The sequence below is a fragment of the Acanthaster planci genome, linkage group LG01, assembly GCF_054643075.1.
Source record: "Acanthaster planci isolate LZ-2023a linkage group LG01, COTS_SCS, whole genome shotgun sequence".
Classification (NCBI taxonomy): Eukaryota; Metazoa; Echinodermata; class Asteroidea; order Valvatida; family Acanthasteridae; genus Acanthaster; species Acanthaster planci.
Genome location: NC_141777.1, coordinates 13240392 through 13262043, shown reverse-complemented (window position 1 = coordinate 13262043; position 21652 = coordinate 13240392). Strand labels below are relative to the sequence as shown.

Below are 21652 nucleotides of genomic sequence, written 5' to 3'. Positions count from 1 at the left end.
TGAACCAAAAAAACAGCTTCATTTAAAAACATAGCGGTACAGTTCCTTATGTATTTATCCAGTGGGTCTTGTCTGATTTGTGTATTTTTAGCCTGTGTGCTTTTGCCTTTAAATAAGGAGAAATTTAAAAATTTGCTGAAGAAACTCGAGTCTTGGAAGTAGTGAGTTTGAATGAAACATATCTACAATACATTAATAACTCTAATTCCTTGGAGAGCGTTCTTCAAGAGATGTCTCGCTCTCCGTTTTCCATTTGTCTACTAAATAAATCTCCTAGGTGAAGAAGCTTCCATTCAATATCATCTTGCATTGGCGCCGTAATTTGGTCGTGAATTAATCCCTGCTGTCGGCACTACCGTCATATTTATTTATAATGAGCTGCAGAAAACCAGTTATAAACCACGTGAGGTCTAGTTACTGGACTCACCCTCACAATTTAGACAAAGCCTAAGCTTTTTAAGAGGCACATAAAAACCTACGCATTAACTTTCTCCACGTATGCAGTCCGAAAAGTTTAGATCGAGCCACGCTCTTGATGGATCAGTTGAATAGAACCCTCACTGGGATGAATCCTGTTCTTAATTTTCTAAGAATAACTGTTCTTACTGCAGGAATTGTTTATTTATCTTACTTTTTCAACTGTATTATTTTTTACCGTTGTGTCGGGCTTTTCAAGCCGGGTTCGAATGACCGTCGATCATTTCAAGTATGGGATAAAGCCTGAAAGTGGACCCCCTGGTAGCACGCATCCGGAAACCCTTGGATAGAAAAAATAGCATGCAGTCATTTTAGAATTTGTAATTTCTTTCCCGTTCGTTTAAAAGGCCTTTATAAAAGTATGTTTGCAAGCACATTAGTTTATAGAAAAGGAAAAATTACAAGACCTAAACGATATATCCTGCCAAAAATTGACCAATCACTTCTGAAAAGCTTTAAAAACATGAAGAAAAGTGCAACTCTGTGGTCTTGTTAGCAAAGTAACTATACTTCATGATAGTCTGTCGGTAAAAGCCAACATGAAAAAAGCTCAAAATCTTTTAAGAATTTATTTTAATTTTTAACTTTTGCTGACAAGAACTGTCTCAGGTCAACCTGACTGAATCTAGAATCTATCGAGTGCAAGTAGGTAAATCTTTGTGTTGTCATTTTCTCATAAGCACGGGGAGTGAAAAAAACCCGCATGAACAATTAAGGAGACCCAGGAACGATATTGCTGGAAGCGAAAGGTCGTCAACGAAATTTTATTTTTTTTTACCCATTTCCTAGTGACTTTTCCAAAATATTACTTGAGGAAGACAAAGGTAAAATTCTGACATGAGTGTTTCTTGAGGCGGTTTCAGCTAGGAATCGTTCTCCAAAAAATGATTGAACGTGATAGTACTGGCCAGTTGCAAACTCCCACCACGCCAGAGTTCCGGATGCTCGCTGCGTGATCTTTTACTTCCAGGCTCTATAGACTTAAATGGAGGCGATATGCCCGTGCTTTGACTTCGTCGTTTACAAAATGTTGACAATTGTTGGTCATCTGAATGGCCTTAATTGAATTGCAAACAATCGGTGTCATGTCCCAGGGCACCCTATGGGGTCGAAGGGGCATGTAACGCGCGCGCACCACCTGTGCACTAGCTTGCGCCTCAAATTAATGACTTCTTATTCTAGCTGCCGAATTGCATTAAGGTCCCTTTCCATATGCATGTCAAAACTTACGCCAAGCGTTGCGTGTCCGTTAAAATCGCTCCTGGGGCGATTTTGAGCTCTGAACGCAACGCACACTTGTGTCATGTTAAAAAGGTTGATTTTTGTGTCTCTGAAAGTGAAACGCAAGAACGCATCGTGTACACAACGCACCCCAAAAATGTACCTGTCGAAAAGGCGCCTTTAGACTCGACTTTATGTACACAGTGTGATTACAGGTTAATGTTCCTTGCTCTGTGGTTTCACAGATCGCTGTGCGTATTAGGATAAGAACTGTAGAGGCACCTGTAGAGGTTTAAGCATGTGATTAATTAAGTCGGATAGGACAACTGGCATAATAAATACAACCTGAAATCAAGAATATTGATCAACCAATCGACGACATTTTGTTTATTCCACGCATAGTGCATGTATAGCGTTTAGGCGTGAGGCATTGAATATACACAGGAAAAGGCAGATGCATTAATTAAGGAACTGATGGAAAATAAGGTCATGTTGATGGACAGACAGCTCTAAAATTCATTAATACAGTCGATCACTGCACCATGCTACGCTCAAATTACGCTATTGCAGCCTGCATTATTAAGCGTCCATTTTATTTATATAGCGTATATATTGTACATGTGTATCTTCTGACATAAAATAGACAGGGGATGTCATTCAAGGAAAAACCAAATTATAAAATTGTCGTCAAAAAGGTGTGCTTAACCAGACATCCGTTTAAAAGAGAGCAAAAAACGTGAAGTACATTTAAATATTTCAAAAATTGTACAGTGAACATCACATAAAAATAATAGAATCTGAAGAACAAGATCGATTTTTTCATGAACAGTTAATGTTGAATCGTCGAATATATTCAGAATGATGTGTAAACTCCTCTGCAAATGATGCCTGTGCATGGTATATATTTGAAGTACAGCACCAAATGGCGGTTTCTTGTACTCTGAACGGACAGCTCGGTAGGATCCACCAGCACTTATTTTTTTCCTGGAAAATGCCTAACTGCAGTCCAGTTGCATTGTGGTATCGCATTTACGTAACCGATGAAGAAAAAATGAGAGGTCTTGCTAACTGGATAGTCCACTTCGCCTGAGTATGATTGACAGTAATAATGATCGGCAAGCTAATAACTGTGTCCCACATCGACAACAACGATGATGGTTGAATAAAATGCTGTTTGTTCTGCAGCCACGCCAGGAAGACGCTGGCTGACACTGTGAGTTGCGATGGCAATGACAAACCAAGGAGTAATTGGGGGTTGCGATAAATTACCTGGCAACCAAGGCTAACAACGATAAGCAATGACAGCACGCTCGACTGCCTCTCGCATATTAGGCCCACAGACACATGCTAACGCCAGAGCTCATATCGGTAACGGGGGAGCTGCACGTATCGCGTGGAATCATCCACAACGTTTGGGCTCCTTTCATTTCAGACTACAAGCTCGTGAACACCACCATTTTTTGGACCAACGTCAAAGCTTTCTGTTTATTTCTTATGATGGTTAAAATCAAAAATCAAATCAAAACCAAATGCGGCGTAGTGGATCTTTGTATAACTAGGTCATCTTGCAGGTGATTGCTTTAGGGTACCGTTTAGACATCAGACGGCTTGGGATTGGTGATGACAACTGGTTGGCGTCACTATAAGCGGCAGGTTTCAATGCAGGGGCCTGTAATGCTCACAGGACTATCACAGTATCTCGTATCAGCTGGTGGATGAATATGGCCTTCGACTGGTGATCGCCATGAAATTGTAGCGATCATACTGCGTGTCGTGCGAAACTAACGTCTCCCGCTGGAAGGGATTTTAAGGGAGACATAACATTAAACTGATACGACAATGATTGAAGACAATGTTCGCGCGCCACACGTTGAGATGCAGTAATGTTTGACAATAACCTGTGTTCACACTAATAACAGGACTTAGGTATCACGATCGAGTTATCCTATGAGAGAGATGCGTCCAACCTCATAGCCTGAGTTGACTGTAATAATGGAGCGCTGTTTTATATTCTGTCTGCTGTTACGAAAGGATTCGCCGTTTGGGGGTTCAGTGAAGTAACTCCAGCGAGAGGCAATTTCAATGGGTTGTTCTCCATCTGCGCAAGAGGACCGGACTAGGAACGGTACGGCAGGGGGCATCCCTGAACCGGACGCCCCGCCGCCCACCGACCCGAGATTGCCACTGACGGCCCGCCAGAAATTCAGCCTCGAAAAATCATGGAAGGCCGTACAGCGGAGCTTAGACACTGTTGGAATGAATGCATTAATCAGGTTAGTATAACAGGTATTTGTTTTGGGCAAATGGAGATGAAAAATTCAGAACGAACAGGGTATTTTACTTCAGGAAATTGCAGTGGCTCACAGCGAGTGGCCCTTTACATGTATACCAGTGAAGATAGTCTGCAGGTTTAATACCAAAAGTTACCGTATAGTGCAGTATACGCACGCCGTATGCAGTGCATTTTACCGAGATCGCTTAACTTTTGTCATGTCGTTGTTATTCCTCCTGTATTTTCGTCAGTTTGCTTCAATTCCAGTTGTCCCCTTTCACTGCAGTTCCCCCAAACGTACAATACATGTACAAGGGAAATGCCGTTTTACCTTGGGGCGGATGTGAATATATTTATGAGTACGAGGAGCATTCTTTAAAAGTGCAAATAATTGAGGATTATGTCTAATGTAAAATGCATAGAAGCCTTCCAGTATGCAAGGACAACGAAACCTCTCTTTCACGAGACCTTGTAGGGCACAGCTATATGTAATCATGGACTGAACGATGTGGAGCCTGTCCGTATACTACGAATGATCAATTCGCAAACCCCATACCATTGGAGTGTTGGTGCAGTCCTTACAAAAAGTATTGGATGCAAAGCAGTCGGTACACGTTTTTAAATTCTCAGTCGCGCAAATAAGAAGGAAACCGTATACACACCCGTATTATTGTTGCCCGGGAGATTGAAATGTCAAAATATCAACAACCCAGCATGTTGGGCAAATTTCCCCACTGGCTGATCAAATTTTATCCTTATTTACTAACAACTGAGGTACCAGTAATTCCTTGCCAACATTATTTTTCAAGCCAATCATTTTTCATTGCCCAATGCATGTCCCCCTTTTTTTAAACAGTATACACTCCCCTTGCTTCCACTGGTAGTGCTATTAATAAATCCTCTTTGCATATCTTACAAACGATTTTGGGCTTTGTCCACATGTCATCAATTATAGCAGTCTGCTCAGTAATTTCTATGTCTGCCTGGGGTCACACGTTTCATAGGAAATGTTATGATAATCAACAACCCACACTCGTTTTTGTTGGCGTTTGTATTTGCATAGCTGTTGACAGCCGGCTAGTGTATATGTTCTTGATAAGAACTCTCAGAAAAATGAAAATCGCTCCTGGGAATGACAATTGTTTTTTTTCGCTGGTCGTCCTTAGTTTCATATTTTTGAAAGCATAAGATCACTGCCATGCGTGCGTTTCTCAAAATATTAAATTACTGTATAGTATTGCATTGAAGGAGGGCCCTAACATGTCCACCGCATTTCGTGAACGAGATAAATCCGACTACATGTGTTAGATATTCTTTGGTGTTGTAAATTTTTAGGAGTCCCTCACTGTTAGGCCTACTTTCTGTCTTACCAAGAGCGCACCGTAACAATAACACTTCGGCTGCATTCACGCATTTTACTCTCAATACTCGCGGGCAGGAAGATGTTGCGTGCGCATAACTCTTGGGTCGCATCGCGTGAACGATTATTGTTTGCTTTCTGCCATCTTGAACGACGTGATGCAGGAGTAGGCCTCCGGGCTGGTGGAGAGCACACGCTCTGACTTTACCCGCAGGTCGCACTCTTGCTGTCAGTGTGCGTAGGCGCACACTCTTAATTGTTTACACGAGTTATACACGCTCGAACGCAGCCGATCTAGGGCCTACATTGTACTTCCTAGGACAATTTTGACGGCTCCTTAGTCAAGAGACAACACTGTTCTGAACATTGTGTGAAAAGCCTGTTTCCTGACAAAGATGTTATGATATCCTGATCTCTTCTCGTATGGATAAATGAACAGTTTGTTTTGCTTCGTTGTGCTACGTCGTCGTATAGGCCCCTACAATGATAAAACCAATAAAATGAGGCAAACACATGTATTGGTTAAGTTACCGTTCAGTCTCAGTGAAAGTTCAGATATTAGCAAACACGCAGTCAAAGCCAATGGCCATGTATCCGAACAGCCGTTAGGCCGTAGTATCTAACTTCTTATATAGTAAGGCCTAGCACAAGGCTGGTCATGCAGCCGCGCGTTCATTATACGTCAACGACATGGCTGGAAATTACAGCCCTTTGATGCGCCGGGGTCGTCCGGCAGGTAATTCATTATCCTTGAGGGAAAGAGCATTGATTAAGAGGGACCAGTGGATGCATGGTCGTGAAAATGAGGCGGATAGCACTATTGCCACCGGTAGTCCTTTTTAATTCCAATTCGGGTTTATTATGGTGTTGACTGTGTCAACAAACGTGGTTCTTGGATTTTCCTCAATCGACTTTGAAACTGAGAATTGACCGTACAAATCTTGAGCCCATCGTCAATTTCTAGAGAAGACAGGCTCCCCGCTGAGAATTATGCAAGCCGTAGGCCTAGTGCACCACCTTAATGTTACTCTGCTAATTTAGTGATATCGTATAGATGGTGTCGTATAGCAGGGGAGGTATCTTATCAGCTGTACATAGTATTGATATCTCAAAAGGGAGACCATTGCTTGAATCAAAGACAGCAGTTTCGAACTGTAATGCATGTATCTCTGTAGTCCCATGTGTTTGGGGGCCATTTACAGTACCGCTTGGACGTCGACAGGCTGGAAGGGTGCGGATTTTAACACTTAGTGTCCCTTTGAACGAACAATGGTTGTATACTCAAGCTGTGGAGCGGAAATGCAGTGGCGTAACGACTCGGGAAGCAACCACCCATTAGGGGAGGGCGCACGTGGTCCAGTTTATTTCCTTCCATTTCATTCCCCGACCCCCTCCCCTTGTTAATGCAACCCGGTTCGCCATATGGTAGAATTGCCGGTAGGCTAATCCTGTTGGTCGAAGAGGCTTTCAATACGTGCGTACCAACTGTCCACGAGTCAAGAGCTACCACAGTAATGGCCTCTAATGCTCGTTACCAGTAAATTCTTTAGCAGCCAGGTTCATATTAGGCCAAAAAAGACTCCTGTTTCTAGTCATGGGCTTGGTCCAAAAGTGGTGCGTTGAGGCTGTTTTTTTTTCCCTTTTTTGCCTTAGAAGTGATTTACATGTATGTCCACACATGCTTAGAGCGCATGGCTTTGTTACCACGAGAAGTGTGAATTAACAACTTTGAATGAATAAAAAGAACATAAAATATGACGAGAGGCAATGGTTTCAGTCATCTCACTCAAACAAGAGGTTTCTATTCTTGGCAAGATTGAGCTTGTTAAAATACGGTAGCACAACCATTGAAAATTAAATGTGAAAAGTAAATGTTCAGCTCCAGTTTCCGATTTTCAATGAAATTCTCATGAGGTAGCAGTAAATGACATTCTTTGCACATTGTTTTCTGCTTTAGCTTTGAGGAAACAAGTTGCATGTCAAATAGCCTATGCCTAAACATAAATGAAAACAGTTAAGCTCCACTGTCAAAATGAAAATAAAATTCTCATGAGATGAATGATATACTGTACACATTGTTTTCTGTTTTAGCGTGCAAGAAACAAGCTGCATATAAAAAATTGGGCGGAAAGTCAGCCACGTACACACATGTAGGCCTATGATTGTCATAACGCGATGTCCATGGCCACTGCATGCACTGCATGCGTATGTACCGCCACTGCCTCTCCGACACTGAAATAGTCTGGCCCCTCACGGTTTGTTGCTTAAAACCGTTTTTAATTTGTATACGTAAGCAGGACGTAAGACCACTTTGTTTGTCTGATTCACCGACGTAGGCCCGGGTCCGAATCAATTGGCTACGGCCGGAAATTACACCGAGTATTTGGCAGCATCTACGGCCAGTTCCCGTATAATCATTCACAATATCAAGCCACAACAAACTGATTCCGACACGAATGACGTCATCTGATAAGAGTGCCCAACTGAAATGTATGGAGGCCTTGGGGGATTCGTTCACTGTACATGTTACTCAACCCCACCCATCAAAAACACATTAAAATTCCTGCCGATCAAGTAAGTTTGGCGGCTTTTGGAAATCGTTTTATGCAAAATAAAAAAAAAATCTTTATTTTGCCGACACACAGGTCTACGGCGACGCGCGCGGTGACCAGAAACCGGAGATTTTTTTGGCCTTAAAGTCTTTTCACCGCCTTACCTGCCAATAACACATTTTTTATATATTTATCTCTTATATTCCTTTTTGAAGTTCCAGTATTGCAACTTTTTCGATGTTAAGAATATACGCTCCGTATTTTTACAATTATTATAAACGATACCCAGATTGATTTGATATGAGGTTTAGCATGTTTTGACACTGGACATGCCGCTGCTCGCGGGTACCGGGTAACGAGTCATTAAAATGGTAAGTCACGAGAAAACTTCCAGTGCGACCATAAACAAATGCAATTGCTACAGGTATCAAGACAATTTTATTCTTTGGTGTAAAGGTTAACGGGTGTCGGTCTCTTGGACTTAGCGGATTTACAGTAAGATCACCCCTCTCAACCCCCTCCCACACATACACAATAGGGAACAGCAGTATGCTGATAGACCTCGGTGACGAATACTGAAAACGACCGCTCTGTAGGGGATGATAATATGTTTTGGCATTATAATTGGTCTTGGATTAGCTGGCGCTCATCGATGGAGGAAGAAGTTTTGGTCTTTACAAGGGTGGTTATTGTGCTAAAGTGTTGTCGTAGCAGTGTTTAAAATGCAAGGCCATGTTGACTTGGGACAAGGAACTGAATCTTAGGGGGTCAAACTTTTAGGGGGTTGGACAAAACATTTTGAAAGGGTTTGATTCTTGTATCCTTTTAAGGCCTTTGTGAGGGGTAAAATTACATTTGAGGGTTTTTAATACGCTGTTTGAAGGAAAAGAAATAAAAAAGACCAAACAAAATTCGCCTTTTTCTGAACGTGTTTTTGTTCGTTGTTACTGGGAGGGCATGACCCCTGTTGGTTACTAGGCTTCAATCCATGTCTGAAGTAAACAAATCCACCTGCTGGGGGATTCAATCTGCATATGGTTGTCGATTCCACTGCTTTTGACCCAGAACAGCAGACTGCCCGGTACATCTTAGGCCGGCAGGCCTGCAGCAAGCAACGACCCATTTCTGGGCCCAATGGTGTACTTGTACTTGTCTCACATTAGTGCGACGAAAACATCATTTCCAAGGATTCACCCGTGGCCTTTGCAATGCCCCATGAACATAACGACGAAGCCAGTCTCTATTGTGCTGACAGACTTTCGAAATGCGCGCTTTGTTCACGGTTTCTGGATATCTTTTGGCGCATGAAGGTCGCAAGATTGCCTTTATCCCTTTACCTTTCTGAAGACAATATTTTTGCCAAATAGAGTTTAGATTTTGGATTTTGGATACACGTAGGGGATAAAAGAGATACGGCTGGTAATTGTAGTATTCTCTTTCAAAACGGGCAGTGCCTTATTCTTTTTACTTTCACTTTTCCCCCTTATGGCCACAGCAGCTTTTACATGGCTGACACCTTTCCATCCAAAGTGACAGCCAGCTTTGTACTAGTAAAGAGTTTACGGGTCTGTGTACGAGGCGAAAGAAATATTAGTTTCATGCTATGTTTATTAGTTTCGTCCTACGTATACTGGTTTTGTCCTATACATAATTTTCGTTCTATATTTATTAGTTTTGTCGTTTATATATGAGTTTTGCTGTATATTTATTAGTTTTCGTCCTGAATCACCTTTGTCCTTTAAATGTACTTTTGTCCTATATATAAATTGGTTTCGTACTTTATGTATAATTTTCGTGTTATATAAATTTCTGTCGTCCTTTATTTATATATTTGTTAGGTTTTAGATTTAGTCCACTTTCGTCCAATATATGTTAATTTCGTCATATTTATATTATTTTCGTTTGGTTTTTTTAATAATAGCCTAAGTCATAAAGGGCGCTTCATGCTTTTTCACAAATAATTCACTGTCATGTTCTGTTGTGCAGATGAAGCCAATGTTCACGGCCTTTCATATGTGGCCTATCATTTTGACGGTCGAAAATAAAACGTCCACGACTTAGCCCATAAAACGTCCATGTACTCTACATGGTTTTTGGTTGCAGAAAGTCATTTTTCACCCGCACATGTGATGAGGTAGTGTTGGATGGTTCCAGTGTTTGAAGGGAAGATATAGACTATACAATATAGCTAAACACGGGATATGGTTTTTAAAATGATGCAGGTGTTACGATCGACTGGTATTTATTGTACCTGGCCTGATTACAGTGTCACCGTTGGCCTTATATCGTCACCGTTTTCACGAAGAGCCACACATGTCGAAAGTAGTATTTTTTTTCCGATTTCGATTACGTTTATGTTGTTAGGGGCCTAAACCTCTATAAGTGCATGTTGCATTTTCACGATGAGACACAAATCTTACTGCCCCTCCTACACGTACAAATCGACTGAAAAGGCCAAAAAGTAGGTCAAGTACGATTTTTGTTTTTACGGAGTCACACATCCGATGTAACACTTGCGCGCGAGAACACGTGTGCCCCTTCCCTATGGAAAAATACATTGCACGGAGGGCCCATAAGTAGGAAAACATGGATTTTCGATTTCACGAACAGACACGCATCTTTACTTATTGATTTTCGGCTAATTGACCACTGTGTTCATTATAATTACTTGGTTCAGACAAAGTTTGCCTCTCAAAGAGTCGTTTGAGGTTTTCTTACTGCATAACTTGTCCCATATTGGTATTTTGTTGCTGTTTTTGAAAGAGGAGAAATTTCTCGGGCGATTTCTCAAAAACCAGTTTTTCTTCGTGAAAACGGTGACGACATACTATCACTATATATTGTAGAATAATTTATATTGCTAGAAAACTGACTCGACACTTTTTTCTCATACTTTCGATGAAGTGTGACCAAAGTATTGGTATCAAAACAGTAAAAAAAATTAGGCTCAAGTAAATTAATGATAGAAGGTTCTCTTGTAAAGTTATTATGTTAATTTGTTGGGATCTTATCCTAACGGTGGAAGGTAGCAAACTGTTGATCTATCTGCGCCGTACTTCCTATGAAGGAAAGCTGTTCCGTTGATCTCGGAGGAAAATCTCGCAATGAAAGGGAAAACAGGTTAAATTGACGATGTACAATTAATTAGAAGTTCAACCAATAGATTTTGTCCCGTCTCTAATTGCCACGGGATCGTCATTCTTGTGGAAAAGCTGATGGAATGCTTCCGTGCTTGTTTGACATGTCTTGTGTTCTTAAAGGGCATTTCCGGCAATGTTTTAGAATCATGCCGGTTCAGAAGGACCTTTGAACCCTTTTTATCGTTCGATGCTTGTTACCCTTTAAACTCTTTATCCGATATTAATTTTAATAAATAAGATTTCAATATAATGGAGATGAAAAAAATGAGTAAATCAGGCCTCATGTATCTCATGTTGTCTCTGTGATAAATGTACGGGTTACACTAAAACAAAGAAATTGCGCATATCCTGTTTACATAAAAAAAAATTACCAAACATTTGTATTTACTAAGCCTCATCTCAACGTTTTAAGCTGCGTTCTTGCGTTGCATCAGCGAGACCTGTAAAACCGACTTATAAATGTGTCCACAGTTCTCATGATGCATGGCTCTTTTGATATGATGCAACATTATTCACTGTGTCTGTATACCTGAGACACACACAACGCATTTCATGATCAGATATACACAGTTCAGGTCTTGGCAACGCCGGGTGAATTCATCTTTCATTTACCTCCATTCCCGCGCAATATAGTATTACATGTAGGTTATATTTCCCGTTGTCTGTATTAGTTTTTCATTGTGTATAGTTGCGTCGGAGCCATTTCCTGCGCGCAGTGATCAGTTGTCGTGAGTCGGATATCGTTTTGCGTTGCTGTTTGAAATGTTAAGAATATCATTTTGCCGCCATTTCCTGGATTGCAAGGATGTACATGTTTTTATAAGAGGGACGCACGATAGAGTCTGCTTTACCCGAATGGCTGCGTAAAACGTAGCTCTGTGTGTGCGCACGCTGAAGCCGTGACAAGGAGCGTGTTGATTGTCAAGGTGCAACTGCACGGACCAAAGTCTAACAAAAATTTACATGTTGTGTTCTGAGTCAAAAGAGCTGGTTTCTTCCAAGGGTTAAGCTAAGAACTGTCTCACATTAAATATGAGCGTTATACATTTATGTATTCACAAGATTGCCAAGAAATGTAAAAATCCGCTGTAAAGTTCATCAGTATTGGACGCCGCTTCTATCGGAATATTGCAGTGGCATAACTGGGATTCATTTTGCTGGGGGAACCCGGGGCCCTCCTTTTGGGAGGGGACCATCTTAGGATCTGATTTACCTTGTTTTCATGGAGTGAAGGGTAAAACACTAACCAAGGTGGACTATTAAGAGATGTTCCTTCACTATTTTCTGAGAGGGGAGAACACGGGTGGGAGTTGGGACAGGGCACAGGCCTCGAGCGGAGGGCCCGTGCCCCCACTTCGCTCACAACGATAAAGTGTCGCCGCTTTCGCGCCAGGTATGAGCCAGCCTTTAACACAGTACTCGACCGTGTTCTTTGTTCAACAACTTGATATTTAATATGTAGAGTACATGTAATGACAAATTAAAGTCTTAAGGAACCAGGATATGGAAATAATTTTTAGAAATTTACTAAAAACCCTGGAAATTGCATCTTTGAGTTTCAATTAACCTTATTTCAAATTTTTGTTTTGCAATTTTAACCCATATTTTTACGCTTTTTTTGGCTTTTATGCTAATGCATATTTGCATATTCATGAGAAGAACTGTGCTGTCATCCAAGGCACTGATTCTCAATGTTGCACTGATTGCACTATTGTGAATGCCTGTATTGCTTTGTGATTATCTTGTTACAAGACTAACTGCTACAAAGCTTTACAACCTCTGAAATTACCCAACTGAGTTCCATGCACGGGCAAGTATGATTTCGTTTGGATGCAGTCTTATTCAACTTTTTTCCCCAGATTGTTCAAGAACACGCCCGAGACGCAGGACTGGTTCCCTTTATTCAAGGGCAAGACAGAGGAGCAGCTCCGGAACGACATGTCCTTCGAGATGCACGCCACTGCACTGATGGGCGTCTTCGATGAGGCCGTCGAGTTGTTGGGCGACGTGGACGCGGTCATCAAACTCCTGAGTAAAACGGGTAAACGACACGCCAAGTTGGGCGTGGAACCAGACGTTATATGGGTGAGTGCGGCTTGGTCCGTGATTGGCCCAATCGTAGGCTTTTGTTTAAAACTATTGACCACTATCTTGTATGGGCGGCCACACTTTAGAGACAGTTTGCCCTTGGTTATAGCAACAACGTTCGACCTTTGATCATATTGAAATTTGATTTAAAACTACAGAATGCTCATAACCCCTCAACATTGGGAATAAGATTAAAAATGTTTCTTATAAAAAGCATCTACAAGAGTAGATGCTGTCATGCAGTAAAAAAGAAAATCCCATCGCGTGGCCTGTGTAGAAAGGAACAAACGTCCACTGTTGAGTGTTGATGTTTAAAACTGAAAAGGATTTTCTAGCACATATTTCGTTTTATGAGAATTGTTATAACAGACATGAAGAATAATCGATTACAGTAACTGAGACAAGCGGTGTTTCGAAACAGTCTCACCCCTCTCCCTACTGCCCTCACGCCCTTAGAGACAGGATTTTATTACAATGCTCACTCTGTTCCTCATTATGCTTTAAACACAAATTGTCTCTGCGGTCGTGCGTGGGTTGTACACGTACAGGTTAGACGTGCGCAATGGTGACATAAAAATGTCAACAAAGAACAGGTTTATATTTTTGTTGATGGTACGTAGCAAGCTCGCCATTAAACGATTGCCTATGATTAAGTTTCAACTTTAAGTCACTGAATTCATATACTTGATACATCAGGACCATCGCATATCTAGCGAATTCAAGTGTTTCCGCTTCTCCAGCGTTATTTACTGCTTGTTGTATGAGCTATTAGTGTGATTGCGTAGACTCAACCTTTAGAGAGAAGTTCACTGTCCTCAAGGCTGGTTGAGTGCGCATTTTGCTCGTACAGTTCCATCAGAGACTATTTATTTTTACTCTATTTTTTTTTACCTTGCTTGGAATACGGGCGATTCACAATAGTGCGCCTCCAAGAGTTTATAACGCGTTGGTCAATCACAACGCGTGAAATCTGTCAACTCTTTCAAAACGCGCATTGGGTCGACAGATTTCGCGCGTCCTGATTGACCCAAGCGTTTCAAACTCTTGGAGGCGGACTGTTATGAATTACCCGTATTAGCAGCTGTCGTAAACTCTATAATTAGTATCAACCAGTACTTCGGGGGGGGGTGTGGTCTGTGTATACTAACGCAATGTTCCTGGCCCTACAATTGTTGTTTCTTTCGATATGTACACAAATTGAACCCAGATGCATCTAACAAAGGCCTATATTCCCATGATTTCAAGTTGAATCAGGTTGACATAGCTTTAGCTTGATAAGATAAATTGCTGTAATAGGCTCTACCTGGTATAAATAAAACGCTGACTTTGTGAACTTGCATCTTTACAGTTTCCTATAGTTTCCTAAGTGACAAATCCGATGAGATAATGCCAACCCATGCATTTTGCATTAACCTTTGTGATATAGTTTTTGTTGTAAAGACATGAAGAAAAATGGAACAAAAGGCTAGCCAAATTTATATCTAATATACAGTGACTCTGTAAGATGAAAGTTGGTAGTAAAAAAAAAAACCAAATAAGATAAATGAAAAGACGACCCTTATGAATCCCATAATTCAACATTTTTATCACTTGCCTTCTTATTTATGGGAAAAAGTGATTTTCAATATATGACTAAAGAATAAAATGACTAACAAACAAAATGGCTTACAAATTTATGTTTTCATCTTCTGAACTTCGCAGACGTTTCAGAAGCCATTGCTTGAGGCGATCGAGGAACTTTTAGACACAAGGTACAGTGAAAAGATTGAGGAAATCTACAAATCATGGACGACATTTGTGATCGACCATATGACCAAGGCTATGCAAGCCGACTCGTAGACAACGATGGAGCGGAACAGTTCCCATGTATACGCCAGTATCATTGCTCTTGAATAGATATCTAGAGAACCATACAGCTCTTCGTTTGGTCCAGACAGCTGTTTCATCAGATCACTCATTTGTGTTTATGAAGATCAAGTTTGGTCTCATGGATGCAGAAAGTTTAAGACAGACCGTGTTCAGGTATCGGCCTTGAGGAATAACCCTGGCTTCTGCAACTGCTGTGCGACAGGAACTCAACATTTAACCAAAACTCCAGGAACACCGTTTGTGCCAGTCTCCTCTTCGCTTTAATATTGTCATTGTCCCAGTCTGATTATGCATCAGACCTTGTTTCCCGTGGCATTCTGCACTTGATGAAGGCGGTTCCCTTTCTTTGCTTTCTGTCCTGCGGAATGTAATTCAATTACATCAGCTTTTGTTCACGATACTATGTTACGCTGGTTCATTGCTATTACAATAAACAGATATGAAAAATTGCTTTTCAGAAATTGGGCTTAAGTTGTATTAATATTGTATAAAGGGATTCAGAGAAATAGGAAATGGTTTCAGACAAGGCTGAATACCACGAAATTTATTACGTATTTTGTGTGTGTGTGCGAGTGCCTAGGGATTTCTTTAAGGGTTGCATCGTCTGTCATGTCAGAAACGTAATTAGATTCCATTACTCCGGCCAATGCATTGTGGGTACAACATTGCCAGTGCATTTACCATTTTTTTCAAGCTATTTCACCGTAAATATACCAAGTACTCGATTTTTATAAAGCTGGGTTTTTTTTAATTTGATGAAGCGCTTCATATATAGAAGCATATAGAGGCATAGTATATTTAGCGTGTGAATGGCTCGTGGGGGCAAGCAATTGCAACGGTCAGGTTTACACAATGTCCAAGTGGACAGTTACGCAACTGCACTGTGGTTTCTGTTTGTCACAAGGCTCTTGCAGTGCTAATTGCGCAGGATTTTTTTTCTTACAAAATATCACCGACGAAATCATAGTATACGGTAAAACTGTCCAAAAAAACATTAGGTTACGAGTCTACTTGCGCCCTCGTTCCGAGCACAATGTAGCGCCACGAGGCCTTTCGTTGCCACGAAACTTCATTCGCTCCAATGTGAACGCACGGTGTATGAAGCAACATTTTGTGAGAACCTGTGTTCTATATGGATAAAACTCTGAACGTTTAACGACATCTTAGCATTAAAGTTATAGTTACCTCAGCGCAGTTGTTCCCATTTCAAACGATGAGTCTGAATTCCACATATTTATACAATTTATCCCAAAAAGACATCTGACTTTACGGCAAAAATTTCTGTGGAGAGTGTAGGGTTGTGCATTTAGCAAAACGTTTACTTGTGTTTGCAAAAGCACCTCAGAGCAGTCACCTCATCCCACAAACCTCAAGGCATTTGGATACTCACTGTCATTGTAAGTCGTTACATATAGTTTCATTCAGTAAAGCTCTCTTCTGCATAACGATTAAATCCGTCGCATTTCAATTACGTGGTCGTTCTTCTTTCCTGGCCGACTACCTTGAAATTTCGTGCGGTTTCATCTGCACCTTTGTGGGGTACTTTTTTTTTGAAAATGTGATTACGTTCATTTTCATCGTCTACCGAAGATGGAGCGGTGAAGTGCCCTGCACTATTCTTTCATTTGAGCTCTTTGTGTTAGAATACATTCCTTTTGTTGCCGGGGCTACAGTCAATCTCAATTTAATAATTCACCATAGAAACTCTAACAAACTTACAGTCAAGCCCCTGAAATTGAATATCTGCTGTATTGTTTACAGTAGCTGCGCGTATGTGTGTAAAAATTTTCGATAACATTCCATATCAGGGCAAGATGTTGTTATGCTGATGCCGCTATGCTGCATAACAGATGGCAATCGTTAAAGTGTGAATAAGAAACAAACTACAGTAATTTGTCACTGTGCTCACAAACAATGCAATTTATGTAGTCTTTATTCTGTGCCTCCACATTGCATTTAAGAACATTCTAAGGCCAATACTGTTTATAATAATAGTCTTTACCAAATACTAAATAAATGTCTTTGTAACCGGATGAATTATTTTAATTTTACAGCCCAGCCACTGGAAGAAAATAAGCAATGCGGAATTTCAGCTATGATTCATCCCATAATGCCGCCATGTGTCAATTCGTCATGGCCTTTTCATAATTCCCCTTAAAATTGCTGTTGTTCCAATGGCTCGGAAAAATGCCCCCAGTGTTTCCTCTTTGGCCATCCACATATACCGTAATCAGGTTTGTCGATCCGACTGTACCAAGCTGTATATAAACCAAACATGGAAGTCAGAGAACAAAAAAGAAGCTTGTGTTTGAGCAACCTGTGGTTGACTTTCGAACAACTTTTATAGTGTATTTTGGCCGTAACTTCTATTCAAAGTGCAGTTAAACAAAATTAAAGCGTCTACGTTAATCACAATATGTTTGGTTGAAAAAGAATATAAAAAAATGCCCGATCGGATGTCTACTCTCCATAGATAACAAGACAGGGCAAGTTAGTTCAGAGATTAGTGACGCATTTTCGTCACGCAGTACAGGTATTGTTTGAACTGACAGCTGCTGCCAAGCTACCTGTCATGTTAAACAATGAAATGTTCGCCTGTTCCTCATTGCGCGCCTTTCAGATCTCCGCGTATATTAGATGTAAATGTTTCAACTCATGATAACGTTTTCTTTCTCAAACGTTCATGCAGGTTTACTTGAAGTGCCTTAACGCATTATAAGGGCTTTATAGCAAGACTTTCAACTGATGGGCAATGCTTATACTTAACTTGATGTATGTCCGTAAACTAATGAATTGTTTCAATGGCCACACATCACGAACGAGCCATGGCAAGCTGTACGGTACTCTTTTGAGAGGGTAGCGCTATAGACTAATCCGACAAGACACCCTAACTGCGGTGGCACCGCACTCACACGCACATTCTTCAGCTGAACGCGCGCGTGCGTTTGGCAAATTACGACACCCTATTGGTCGAAGAGGCATGTAACGCGTAAAAGACCCGGCTCGCGAAAACTTCAAACTCAACCAAGTAAATAACAAGACATATCCAACTTCCACCATAGAACCAATGCTCTCTGATGGGAAAGGGGGATTAAGGTAACTATGGTAATAGCTGCTATCTCCCTACATCACATTCAAAACCCATACGATCACAATGAGGATGGGTCTATCAAAGTGAGTTCTTTGTAACAGTTTGATTGAAGATTACGGATGTGATTTGGTAAGAAAAAATGTGAAGATGCTTTTTGATAACACCGTTCTACATGTATAAATCTGCTCCTCGTCCAAATTAAAAGTCACAACTGTCGGTTTCTAGTATTAAGTAAAATCAGCTTGAGCAAAGTTTTTTAAGTGAATAATACCCTGGATACAAGATGTATGTATACTGGAATACAAAAACAGTGTTTTCCTTTAAGTTAAAATAGAACAAGGTATTATTAAAGTGGAGCTTCGAACAAATTGCCTTCCTCCTTACAACGTCATGTAGGTGTTAATGTATTTCGGGCTTACCAAATTGTTCGTTAGATGCTTGGAAAGGATATGTAAGTAACACTGCTTGTGGCTTCCTTTTTGAAAAAAAGTGTCAATGGATAGCGCTGCATGATGTGCATCGCTACAAAGGGTAAGCATCAGGGGACATTGACATGGCTTGATTTGACGCGGACGAAGTATGAAAAGAAAAAAGGAAGCAATGCCGAGCCTTAAATTGGCCATGAGAATTCAAAGTGTCGAAGCACCAAAGCTGGTAACGCAGTTTGCAATAGTAACACTGACTTGCAGAGAAACCGCATAATTGTATGATAGGAATCCCATCTTTTGCACTAGCGGAGATTCAACGCATTGTGTTTGCATGGGACATAATTATGATTTGGGGGAATATGCCGTCTTGAAACGCAGCTCATTTAGAATTCTCGCGTGGTAAATTGCCCCAATAGTGCGCGCGGTCATGGTCCCTGATGGTCGTTATGAAATAGTAAATGTGCCCTATATCTCAAGTTGCATTGCCTGCGTTATGAAAGCAATCTTGCCTTGAAGCACATGAGGAGAGTATATGAGAACGATATGGCAGTGGCCGAATGAAATGGCAGCTTTTAGTATCAAAACAGGACGTGGAGCTGTATACTATCTTAATGGCTATTATATGTAACAAAAATCTCGACCCCTTGCATGGCATGGTATTTTCTGGTGGACATGCGTGAAGTGCAAGTGTGTACATTTGATTAAAGAATTCCTAACGAGGAAGAGTCACCGGCCTCTCACGAGTCGGCCACGGTAACTTGAAAGTGAGGTATATATTTTTCGGTTTTCGAACTCGGGAAAAGTGAAAGCAAAATATCTTTCTACTCTGGTGAACCATTTTGTGATGGAACATACTTTTGAGCTACTTTTGAAAAAGAAAAGTCTTGGACCGCACTTCAATCGCAAAATAGTCTGGCATGCTGCTATTCCATTCAGCGCTTCAAAACATATAAAGTAGATACAGGAAACATGATAGAAAATCAATACGGTTAAGACTGCGAAAAATGTCCAGGCAGGAGAGCCTTCTGCAGCGTCTTGTTTCCCCGTGACTCCTGCTCCGATTGGCTCATCAAAGTTTGACGACACGAATTTACAAGTGTGTAAATTGTGTCAACATTAACAATTACCAGGTTTTCTTCTTAATCCAGTTCATGGATAGGATTTATGCATTTAAGTGAGGCACAGCACTGAATTTTTTGGGGTAATAAAAATGCTGGGAATTCCGGCACACGTCGAAAGGAGCATCCAGCGCCATACGCAGGACTGGATGAATATATCGTTTGATATGCAATCCTATACTTATATTTGGTATTTAGTTAAAGTATACTAGCTGTGAGGATTTTTTTGTTAGAAACAATTTTCTTCGACTTTGTATACTTCTTCAACGTATGAAAACTCTTTTGCATTCTTATTAGGTTAAATGCATTGAAAAGTGCACGTCTTAAAAGAATACACTTTTCCATGGTTTCCAGGACAACCGAGGGCGCTGTTGCTGTGACGTCATCCAAGGAAGACACGGTTTAGTTCATAAGTGTTCCGTTCAAAGTATGAACCCGCTGAGAATCTACCTACTGCCAATATATCTGAGAGAGGGATTAATGCTTGCTAATTGCTTCGCACATAAACAAAAATGAATCAGCAAAGAGAAAACTGATTCCAGGAAATCTACCAAAAAATCAGGACTTTTTTGCGTACAAACGAATGTAACATTGAGGCTTCTTCCTGAGATGGCATTACAGTTTTGCTCATGAATATAGAAACAGTCATAAACACAAATGCCCAAAGGCAGTAAAATACCCTTTGAAATAAGGTTATCTGAGACACATTTTGAAGGTCTGTATTATCACAAATAATTGCAGCATTGAAATATCACGCTCGCTGGCAACTGAAAATAAAAAAACTCAGACACACTACACCTGTGTTTATACTACGAAATTCCTTCCGTAGTACTTCAGAAAATAACAGATGTCAAGACTTTACGCAGTACTGTTGGTGTCTTCGGAACCAAAACAATGTGTTATTGTTGTTACTGTGTTTTATTTGTGCGGGTAGCTTCAGTTCAGACCCATCGAGCTTTAACACATGTCGCGGATACGATTACTACGTCATATATTACATTTTGGCGCAACGGCAACAGAAATTGATTGTTTTACCCGTCTATACTTCTGTCTGGGCCGAAATAAAAGATCTGACATTGAGCGATATCCCGGCACTCGGACTTGACATGGCTGAGATTTTAATGCATGTAGTGTAACGCATGCCTCCGCGCACGTTCCTCGCCGTTTTGATTCGTGTGACCGGAAATTAAATTACGCTCGGATTAAAAAAAAAGAGTGCCATGGAGATAATGTTGATGCTGCCTGATGCAGACAGCAGCATTTGTTGGGTTTTGTTTTGTGTGCATGCAAGAAGAAAGAGTTGGGAAGACTCCAAAGTTCGATTTCAATAAAGTACAAAGTGTTTTCCCCTGTAATGTAAAAGGGCAGATTCAACGATAACTAACAGTACCGGTATTGTTATGCATCAACGGTGTAATATTTTGTTATTGAGATATGACTTGGCTTTGTGTCAACAAAATAGCCGAAATTTGGATGATAAAACATGCGTTTTCAAATGAAAAACTGGAACAATTTCAAACTTGTGTTTACCGGTAAAAGTAAACCGCTGTTTCTCCCCTATTCTCTATTTTGTATGTCAAACGCAACATGTTAATGTTATTCTGATACGGGAATGTTTGGATGATATTCAAGCAAAGGTATTCCGTCATGTTTATGTACACCCAACTTCCCAACCCCCCGATTTTAATATGATTTTACATACTCCCTAGGGGGTTAGAGTTAAAGTCGTCTACTGTACACTATATTCGTATTGTAGCCAATCAATGGGTAATGGAACATCTTACACAGCAAGCCGTGGAATAGGCCTAATATTTACGGTCTACTTTGAAAAAAAAATCAGACTACATCAGAATTCATAGGCATGGAATGTGTAGCTCAGAGATTGGTGATAAGTTCTTCTCTTATGATGGCTGTATTTATGAATTGTATAAATCAGAACAAATATATTTATTGGTAGAACACTTGCAATTAATGCTTAGCCAAATTTTACATTAAACTTATTTCAATGTTCCAAAATTTGGGGGGGTAAAAACGTA

General features: G+C 40.6%; 1 protein-coding gene across 1 annotated transcript; it reads left to right on the top strand.

Moving 5' to 3' along the window:
• Positions 1–2536: 2536 nt before the first annotated feature.
• On the top strand, positions 2537–21652 carry LOC110979452 (globin-like). Its single transcript, XM_022235253.2, has 3 exons — positions 2537–3971; positions 12882–13107; positions 14812–21652. The coding sequence occupies exons 1-3, from the start codon at positions 3781–3783 to the stop codon at positions 14947–14949; spliced, it is 555 nt and encodes a 184-aa protein (XP_022090945.1). The 5' UTR covers positions 2537–3780; the 3' UTR covers positions 14950–21652.

Bases quoted from the DNA above. Each gene is read 5' to 3' on its own strand.
- LOC110979452 (XM_022235253.2), top strand. From the start codon at position 3,781: ATGGGTTGTTCTCCATCTGCGCAAGAGGACCGGACTAGGAACGGTACG. The intron at 3,972-12,881 runs GTTAGTATAACA...TTTTTTCCCCAG, and splicing joins GGAATGAATGCATTAATCAG to ATTGTTCAAGAACACGCCCG. The intron at 13,108-14,811 runs GTGAGTGCGGCT...TGAACTTCGCAG, and splicing joins TGGAACCAGACGTTATATGG to ACGTTTCAGAAGCCATTGCT.